Source organism: Alosa pseudoharengus, unplaced genomic scaffold (assembly GCF_046254945.1).
Source record: "Alosa pseudoharengus isolate Yale_2024_CS ecotype anadromous, Long Island Sound unplaced genomic scaffold, YU_APseudo_1.1 YU_APseudo_1.1_scf_2, whole genome shotgun sequence".
Classification (NCBI taxonomy): domain Eukaryota; kingdom Metazoa; phylum Chordata; class Actinopteri; order Clupeiformes; family Clupeidae; genus Alosa; species Alosa pseudoharengus.
This window is the reverse complement of record NW_027468663.1, coordinates 18,644,031-18,654,633: the sequence shown is the minus strand read 5'-3', so window position 1 is coordinate 18,654,633 and position 10,603 is coordinate 18,644,031. Positions and strand designations below refer to the sequence as shown.

Here is a 10,603-nt window from a genome sequence, read left to right as displayed (position 1 = left end):
TTACAAACACATAGACACGTCTATAATTCGAAACACAAAAACAGACCAACAGACAGGCAGGCAGAGAGAGAGAGGGAAGAGAGAGACAGAGACATATATGTATGGATGCATATGGACACACACACACACACACACACACTTACACACACACGCACACACAGACACACAGACACACACACACACATTGCTGTGTTATCAGTGCTGTACGGTGCCCTGGGAGGGACTGTGAGAAACGCAACAGGAAAAAGGTGGGAGCATTGTCCAGGTTTCCTGCGATCAGGAGCCTAGCTCATTGTTCAATATGTGCCTGTGTGTGTGTCTGTGTGTGTGTGATTGTGGTCAGAGGATCTGACCTTCAATTGCGTCACTGCACTGTCCCAGTTCCTCCACATCCTCTGCCAGTTGAACCAGGGGAGCAGCATGGGAAATATCTAATATATATTATACGTCTCAAACGTCTGTTTTCACAGATGTTCACAAATCTAAATGGGAATATTATTCAATAAATATTTAACAATCTCACATATGACAAAATTATTAGAGAGAGGTGATATAGGGCATGTGAGTGTGTGTATGCATGAGCCATGAGCATGTGTATGTGTGTGTGTGTGTGTGTGTGTGTGTGTGTGTGTGACTAGGTCACTAAGTGTCCTCATGCATAGGAGACATTGGGGAAAGGCTACACGGACAGAGGCAGCACTGGTGTAAGTTCTTACAGGCCTGTGATTCTTCTTTCATGTGTTTTGTTGTAATGAATATTTATACGAATACATGGATGGGAATAATGGACTAACTCAGAGACACCCCTCCCCCATCCCACCCACCCCCAGGGAGGCAATTATACCAGTCTAGTAAGAGATGGGAGTAAGAGGGGTATCACACTGCAGGAGCTCACCCTCTCAACTCTCTCTCACACACACACACACACACACACACACACACACACACACATATACAGAAATATGTGCGCACGCACACACGCACACACACACACAAACACACCCACAGACGGACACACACATACACACAGAGAGAGAGAGATACATGCGTGCACAGACACACACACACACACACATACAGTGATATACATGAATGCACACAAGCACACAAGCACACACACACACACACACACACACACACACACACACACACACACACACACACACACACACACACACACACACACACACAGATACACACATTTGCATCCAGAAGCTGAACCAGTTCACATTAGAGTACACAAACACTAACCATACACACTTATACATACAGGCTACATGCTTACAAGTTTGCTCATTAAGTATCTATGTCAAAAGGAGAAAAGTGCTGCCAAAGTTGTCTGGAAGATACACTTGTAGTGGGATCTGTCTAGGGATGCAATGCTGAGATTTATCGTAACTGATCTATCCTCATACATATGTTAACTAATGTATGGCTGTCAGTGCCTAATAAATACCTTGACTCACAGCTCCATCTAAATTAAATGGTTGTTTGGTTGGAAAAATATGAGATATATGGCCTGTCCACTCTCGGGGGACAAAGGGCAAAGGGGTGACCAACTCTGTTCCTGCTATACCGGCTAACACCAACAGGTGGCGACACTTAAGACACACACACACACACACACACACACAAACACACACAAACCTCTGGTAACAATAGACATGGTAGCTCAAGGAAGATGAGCCCATTCGAGAAATCAGCCTGATATCATCAGGGAACGGGTGTCCACGAGAGAGCAAGGTTAGACAGACAGAGACAGAGGGAGGGAGTGAGATCGTAATACTATTTGTTTTTCAGGGAGGCAAGTCTGTCTGTTTGGCTGCCCATAAATCAATTAACAGCACGAACCCTCAGCAATTGGCATTCCACACGGCACAGCAATGGGGAGTGTTTACAGTGATTCAGGGTGCTGTACAAATGTGGAACAGGGTAACCTTTAATGGCGAGGACACAGCGGGCGAACAAATCAGTAAACATGGGAGAAAGCGTTTGAAAATGGTTCAAAGTGCTTGGTTATAAGAGAACCCTAATGCACAGGCCTCAGGGGGTTCTGAGTTCTGACATAGCACTCTAAAGCAATTTAAAGTTCCATTTCTTTTAGCTTCAAATTGTATAGTCAGGCTTCTACAAATGAAGTGAAACAGAACTTTTTCATGGCTTAAAGTATGTAAATCATGTTAGCATATTATTGTGGCTAGAAAAGTTACTTTACATCAAGGTACATAGTTTACCTGTCCACAGGAGTCTATCTGTGCACGGCATCCACTCCTTCACCACATAATGTAGGCTACTAACTATATATTTCTCTATGTAATGAATGAGTGGCTGTTTAGACCACAGCATCATTCTCTGTGAATAAGACTGCAGATTCAGTAATGTCCACTGACAAGGAGGACAATAGAGGGCTGATGTCCCAACTCAAATCACTCAACAAGTGAGTTACATGTGAACTACATTGTTTGACCACTTAAACCTACGACTTGGGTAAAAGAAAGGGGGGAAGGAAGAAAGTGTAGTTGTTGTGTGCATGTGGAAGGATGGACAGAGAGAGAGGGAAGGGGGGGGGGGGGTGGCGACTCATACAAAAGCATCATATTACCAACATGATTTAGCAACACAGTGCACTGATCATTCATACGGGCATGTGGACATTAGCTGGTTCTGTAAGGTTTCGCAGAAGTTCTGGAGTTAGCTTGATCTGGAGTTAGAGTGGTGCCTATACCTTTACACTGAATGTCAAATTTGGTTAAGTTCATATAGCACAGGCTACAATCAAAGCACACAACATAAATATCTTAGACATAAACATAAGCCATGAAGCCAACACACTATAAACTCTCGCAATTAGAAACAAAACTCATATGCAAACACGCACACACATACACATTACCACATAAAAAATCACACTTAAGCTAAAAAAACAGAGTGTTGCTAACCTCTGAACGGGACTGTAGCCGCTTATTCATCTCGTAGATTCGGTACTCTGGTTGCACCATGTAGGGCGAATGTCTCCTGTAGAACGGACCGAACGGAGACGAGTAGAACGGGTCGTGCGGCGCGCTGGACATCGTGTCGGCTACCGGTGCTCACTTCACACTGCGCAATAACACCAGCATCCATGCAGCGCACATGGAAGAGGACGCTCAGTAACAAACACGCACGCAACACGCTCGCGCACACTTTACGCTGCCAGTGAGATCGCTGCTGTCAAACCAGGGTGAACACAAACACACTCACGCCTGCCTGAGCGTTAAGAACTGTCGAGCAGCCCACTGAAAAGAGGCGGGGTGGGGGAGGAATCGGAGGGGAGGGGGAAGGAAGGGGGGTTAACAGGCTGTGGTGGTGGTGGTGGTGGTGAGGGAGGTGGGGTGCGGGGGTTGGTGCGGGAGAGGGGAATAGAGGTGGAGAAGCAGATCGCTTCAGGCGGATCTTGATGTTGGAGGAGCAGTCTGCGAAAGGGTCATATCCTGTCCGATCCGTGTACTCTGTGCAAAGAAAAAAAAATGTAAAAATACGTCAGCCAAGTTTTCCAAAGTCCAAGTTTGGTTTTAATTTGACAGTTCGGTTCCTCCCCTGACAGCCACACTGCACAGCTCTCTGCTTGTCTGTACACAGACCTCCTTTGGTTGAGTGCACTGACAAAAGTGTAGGACTTCCTAAAGGCATATTTCAAATTATGGTAAAACTATTATAAGTGGCCATATAGGCCTAAATGAAATGTAAGTTGTACTCACTTTAGAAATCTATCTCCACAACACCAACTACTCCCAACACCCACCCACCCAGCACACACACACACACACACACACACACTCACATCTTAACCAAATGCACGCGAGTGCACGCACACACACACACACACACACACACACACACACACACACACACACACACACACACACACACACACACACACACACACACACACACACACACACACTCACTCTCTCTCTCACACACACACACACACACACTGGGTGTGTGAGGTCTGGTTGCATGTCTTGCTCTTTAAAGGCAATTATTTACAAGTGCTGTATATGTGTGTATGTCAATAAATTGATTTGCCCATCATTATATTCATCATCATCATCACCATCAACCCATCATTACCTAATGGCTTTAAATTTCACATTCATTGTGTTGTTTGAAATTCATAAAGTCATGTTTTGTCAGGTTTATCAAACTTTCTTCAACGCATGAGCTGGTGAAGGTGAAAATTCAATTTTGCTGCTTTCTATTTCGTAGGCTACTGTATACACTTTATCATTCAAGCATTTGATCCCCAGAATTCGGTCCCAATTGATGATTATTGACATTGGTATTGATATTGCTATTGGCCTCCACTGATTGACGCCATCATCAGCCTCATTCAGTGTGCGCATGGTGTATCAATATGATGGAAATGTGAACAGTTTCCATAGTGATGAGCAAATATTATTTTCATGATCAGGGAGGGTTACAGGTTTGTCCCTCTACTTTCACTGTGACCCTCCTCAGTTTGAGGATATGTGTGTGTCCACCACACCCTCATTCTAACAACTAGATACACAAACACATATCGCTGAATGATTTCTAAAAAGGCATACAACACACAAACTCTGAAAGACTCCAGACACATAGAGGACATGTTTTAAACGACCACACAGTTTTCCTTTTGTCTCTCCAGTCCTTGAGGATGTAAATTAAATTACTGAATGTTTTCCTGACAGGAATCCTGAGCCTCTCAGTATATATATTCAATACAATGATCATAATCTATGTGTATGGGAGACAGCCAAGTATGTCTATATGCTGCCTTGATAGATTTCGAAGCATAGTGCATTCAAGCTCTAACAGGATTATTCTGTAGAGTGCTAGTCTGCTGCACCCTCCCTCTCTCTCTCTCTCTCTCTCTCTCTCTCTCTCTCTCTCTCTCTCTCTCTCTCAGTTTTGTGTGTGTGTGTGTTCATATTTGTGTATGTATCTGCTTGTTGCATGTTGGAAATTTAGCAGACATTTGCACAGTCCGACTGCAGTTCTGATGTGTGTCTGTGTAAGTTTAGTATTTTATTGTTTTGTGTGTTTTTCCAACATTGGCTCTGTATGAGTCATGCGTCAGTGCTGAAACCACCACTGCCTCACACACACACACACACACACTTACTCACACACACACACACACCGACACATGCACTCCCCCTCCCCCAAATACACACACATACACACACACACACACACACGCACACACACACACACACGCACGCACGCACGCACGCACGCACGCACGCACGCACGCACGCACCCCACCCCCCACCCCACAAACACATACATAAAAAATGGTAAATACCTATGCAATAATCTGCACACTTGCACACAAATGCACATATCACCATCTACACTGGACCACACCTTCAATGTTAATGTCTGAGAAGGGAAGGAGAGAACACCACATCCTCTGCAAATCATTCCGATGCTTTTATTTGGCCACCATAATGAAGGGGGGATGGGGGGTGTAGACAGGGAGGGATGAAGCAGAGAGATGGGAGATGGTTGGGGGGGGGGCAGAGAGAAAGGCATAAGGGATAGACAGACAGAGACAGACAGACAGACAGACAGACGGAGGAACTACAGAGGGAGACAGACTGGGGAGAGAAAGCGAGGAGCAAGGGGAATGAAAAAAGAGAAAGGAATATACAGAAAATAGAAAGAGACAGAGAGAGGAGGAGAGAGAGGGAAAGAGAGAGAGGGAGAGAGAGAGGCCCACAACATCTGGTATACATTACATTCTATCCCCCTGCCCTGCTCCCCCCCCCCCCCACACCCTCCCCCCTACCCCTGCTTGACATTGCTTTCAGGGGACCTGGGCCCCTTGAGGGGGGGTTGAGGGTGTGGGTGAGTGTGTGTGTGTGTGTGTGTGTCTGTCTGTCTGTATCTGTGTGTGTGTGTGTGTGTGGTGTGTGTGTGTGTGTGTGTGTGTGTGTGTGTGTGTGTGTGTGTGTGTGTGTGTGTGTGTGTGTGTGTGTGTGTGTGTGTGTGTGTGCGCCTCCTTTCTTTCCCATGGTTAAGAAGAAGGAAGCTACTTAATCGGCGAAACAATACTGGCATTCATGTTCAAAAAGTCATATAGACATTTTCAGTATTGCACAACATGCTATGTCCAAATGCCCCTGCTTCTCAGAACCTTAGGCCATTGTTGTAGAGCAAAACTCAAAAGTATGTTCACTGGACTGAAAAGCCAATAAAATCAAATTAAAAAATAATAAAAGAATTCCTGAATTCTCCAACGATAGAGGATTCTCACACATACTATGCATTCAGGGGGAGTAAGAAGCTATCAACTTTTTATCCAGTAGCAATTATTTATTTTACATTAAAACATTTCCATACTATTCTTCATACTCCAATTAATGCATTCATGCATATACTCTTTTAAATTCATACCTTCCCTCATTCATATTCACATTCATTCATTCATTTGCATCTCAGGATGGCAGTCCTTTTAAACAATAAGAAAGTGAAGCAGAGAAGAAAAAAACAGAGAGAGAGTAAGTGAGAGAGAGAGTGAGAGAGAGAGAGCGAGAGAGTGAGAGTGAGAGTGGAAGTGAGAGAGAGCCAGAGAGAGAGAGAGAGAGAGAGAGAGAGAACAGGGTTGAGAGAGGAGAAAGAGGGAGAAAGGGAGTGAGGCTGAGAGATGAGGAAAGATGGATGGATGGAAAAGAAGAGTAGAGAGGTAGAGAGAGAGTGAAAGAAAGAGAGAGGAGGGAGAGAGTAAGGGAGGCAGAAAGAGAAAGAGAGTGAGAGCACTGTAGAAATACTGAGAACATTATACTGAATTTCTGCAGTGTTCTGTCAGAGGCAGAGAGGAAGAGGCTGTCTTCATGCAGGCTTGCATCTGAGGAGGGTTAGTCGCAGTGGTGAAAACACTGGTTGATTGAACATAGTGCAAAAAATAGGATTAATATAGCAACAGGAGGAACGGAAGGTTAATACATTTTTGGGAATGGCATTCTTAATGTCTCTAAATGTTATTTTTTCATAGGTGGAAAAGTTGAGTGGAATTTGAAACATTGTATCCTGTTCCCCTTGCCTATTGCCATGGGTTTATTTATGTCTCAAATCCATTCAGAACCTCCTGGTTCACAAGCCTTTCTTGCATTCAAGCAGATTTCCACAATCTCTGTGTGTTGTGTATGTCCCTCTCTCTGTGTCTCTCTCTCTCTTTCTCTTTCAGCGATTCATGGCAAACCTGGAAAGGGTTAACAAATATCTCAAACTCCCCACACCCACCCATCACAACCTCCCCTCCTTGCACACACACTCCGAGACACACATACACAGAGGCGCGCGAGCGCACACACACACACACACACACACACACACCCCTCCCCCTTCAGGTCAGTTAATAGGAGTGGTTGCCGGGGCTTTTGCTGGCTGCTGAGGCAGTGTCTCCTGGGAAAGCACAGCTCCGCTGAGAGAGTGGAATTTTACCAACACTCCACCTCTACACAACACTATACAACACTACACAATACAGCACTGCACCACAGAACAATCGCACTTCACAGTGCCACACAACACTGCCAAATACAGCATTGCACCTCTCCACTATACACACAACAGCACACCACTGTTCCACAGCACTACTCAACATAGCCCTGCAATACCACCAAATTGCTACACAATAGCACAGCACACAGCAAAATAGGATTGTACCGCCACACAAATCGCAGCGTACTGCCACACAATTTGAACACGTCACTGCACCACTACATAGCAACTCGTATGAAGTGTGATGAAGTAACAGCACTACACAACATTCTGCCACTATGTAATACTGAGTTGAATGAAAGAGGACAGCACAACAAAACATAACTTTATAACACAGCACTATTAACATGTCACACCTACATTCATTACAGTGTAGCTACTGCATACTTATTATCCATCACAGAGCACCAATACTGTTCAAATCTATCAGAGTAGTATACATATTACACAGCAGGTCCATGTCAGCCCATGCAACACAGTTCACTCTTCCATGCTGAGGATGTGCTTTTATATACAGCATTGCACCCCATAAATTATTAACCCCCTCTGCATACAAGTATACGTAGCAAGCCATTAGTAGTCCTACATATTGATGTGCGCCCCATATAGTACATGACTGATATAGTGATTAACTGATTGGTAGATTGATTGATTGATTGGTTGATTGATTGATTGATTGATTGATCAATTGTGTGTGTAATTTGTTGCATGTCTTAGATACAACAAATATTCAACATGCATGGTGATAAATGACTAAATGAAAAGCAATCAATGGTATGCTGTCTTCTGTGAAAGAAGACAGCATACCACCATGTGTTATGAATGTTGAAACTGAAGATGCAACAGAGTAACTCCCAATGACTTAAACCCCTCCGAACTGCAAAACATAACCCCTAAGCATCTTCAAATGTCTGTAGTCAGCCCGAAGAAAACATAGTCCACAGCCAAACAACAATAGATCAAACCACACCAGAAACTCTGCACAGCACAAAACTCCCAATTTACATTTGTGACAATAGACAATCTTTTGACACTAGAGCACAGATAAAGAATCTCAGTCTCCATCATGAACACATCATTTTGAAAAAGGTAATAACGCAATCAAAGCACACCACCACCATACCACCACCAGCACACCACCCACATACACACACTCTCTCTCTCTCTCTTTCTCTCTCTCTCTCTCTCTCTCTCTCTCTCTCACACTCTCTCTCTCTCACACACACACACACACACACACAGATCACACGCTCTCTCTCTGCGTCTCCCCGTAGAGAGTGCATCGCTGGGTCTGGGTCTGTGGGAGCGGCTTGGCTCCTCTCCAGTGGCGCGGGGAGTTGAGGTGTCAGCAGAGCGACCCGGACGCCGGATCCCCAACTCAGCCCCTCTGCCTCCCCGCGCCTCTCTCTGCCCCGTCGACAGAAACAGAGCCACCCTGATCCCTGCTCAGCCCCACAGCTTAGCTATCACTGATCCCACACAGCTCACCTGAAGCCCAGAGCACCGCAGCCCGAGCACATTGATGCACAGAGAAGAAGGTGTACGCAGGGCTGGGCTGGGGTACCATGACACATGAAAATATAGAGAAAATGAGGGCAGGGCATTCACGTTTCACCTTTGAATATTGATCGTTCACCTCTAACGATGAATTGAAGCTATACATACAAAGGCAGGAGGTATGTCTGACTGGCCACAGTAAGAGCCACAGTCGATGCATCAGGCCAATCTGGGGAGAAAATACACAGTAATATGACACTTTGACAGACAACATTATGTTGGTTCATACTAGTATCACTGGATTTCACAAGATAAAATCTCCTTAATGTTTCTACTAGGGCTGTCAAAATAACTGATTAATTTCGATTAATTAATTTGAGAAAAAATAACGCATTTAAAATAACGCATTTAAAAAAAATAATGCAGATTAATCGATTCCGTATGACCTTTGACCCCGAGCCGTTGTAGTTAGTAACCATTAGACTGTAAAATGAAGGAGAGAGAAGAAAATGTGCTGCCTAGATCATTGATTGGAACATTTACTTTTCAAAAACAGCTTGATGGTGTTGATAAAAATAAAGTGTTGATTAAAATAAAGTCCTCTGCAATGTCTGCAGCAAAGAATTTGTATATCACCGGAGTTCATCAACTAATACTAAAGTCACACATCATTGCAAAGAAATAGTGTTGACATTGAGGGGAGTGATACTTTATTTTCATTGTGTCCCCTAGGTTATATCTGTGGCCTGAAATACCTTGTATGTGATAAAAAAAAACTTCTTCCCGAAGCACTTTTGAATTCATTTCCTCAGCATATTAGGTCATATCATAGATTATTATGGCCATTATTAAAATAATAATAAAAGAGTTTTTGAACTTTAATGTCACTAATGCTGATTATTCAATGATTCATTTGAAATCATATATGCGATTAATTTCGATTAATTAATCACAGAGTATGTAATTAATTAGATTCATTTTTTTAATCGATTGACAGCCCTAGTTTCTACATGAGTTTTAAATGGGTGTTAATACTCTTGGAAGTGGTATTCTACATACAGTAACTTGCCATTAAATTGTTGATGCTAGTATGCATGATAGGACTGGTATTCAGCTTCAATTTGCTTCAAAATAACATTCAGGTAGCTTCTGTAGATGATCAATACAATTACATATGGTGATCATATAATATTGTATAGAGTGTGAAACATACCTTGAATAGCATTTCATTATCCATGATAATGGCAATGACAAGGTTCCTATGCAATTTGACGGACTAAACAACGATAATATCGCTGTTCAGTCTGTCAGCACTGTCTTATTTGGTGACATACATATTTGCTGCTGAGGCAGGAACTAAGAGTTTTCAGTGTGTTACCACCTTTTGTAGATATCTATAATTTTGGTCACTACCATATTAACTGGCTTGGGTGAATGCCTTTACTTGTTTTTTTAAAGAAAATGTTCAACATGATCATAGGGAAAATTGGCCAAACTAATTGAGAGAAACTGTAGCCCCTATAATTATATTAGCAGACAGCTGTTTACATGCACTGCAGGTATTATGAGGATGCCA

General features: G+C 43.4%; 1 protein-coding gene across 8 annotated transcripts in view; it reads right to left on the bottom strand.

Annotated features, from left to right (window-relative positions):
* Positions 1 to 3,235, bottom strand: part of ldb2b (LIM domain binding 2b) — a 34,094-nt gene extending 30,859 nt beyond the window's left edge. For all 8 annotated transcript variants that reach the window (XM_076294017.1, XM_076294021.1, XM_076294019.1 and 5 more), the window contains exon 1: positions 2,940 to 3,235. In XM_076294017.1, the coding sequence (XP_076150132.1) occupies positions 2,940 to 3,071 (132 nt within the window). In that variant the 5' untranslated portion in view covers positions 3,072 to 3,235. The remainder of the gene's footprint in view (positions 1 to 2,939) is intronic.
* Between the last annotated feature and the right edge of the window lie 7,368 nt (positions 3,236 to 10,603).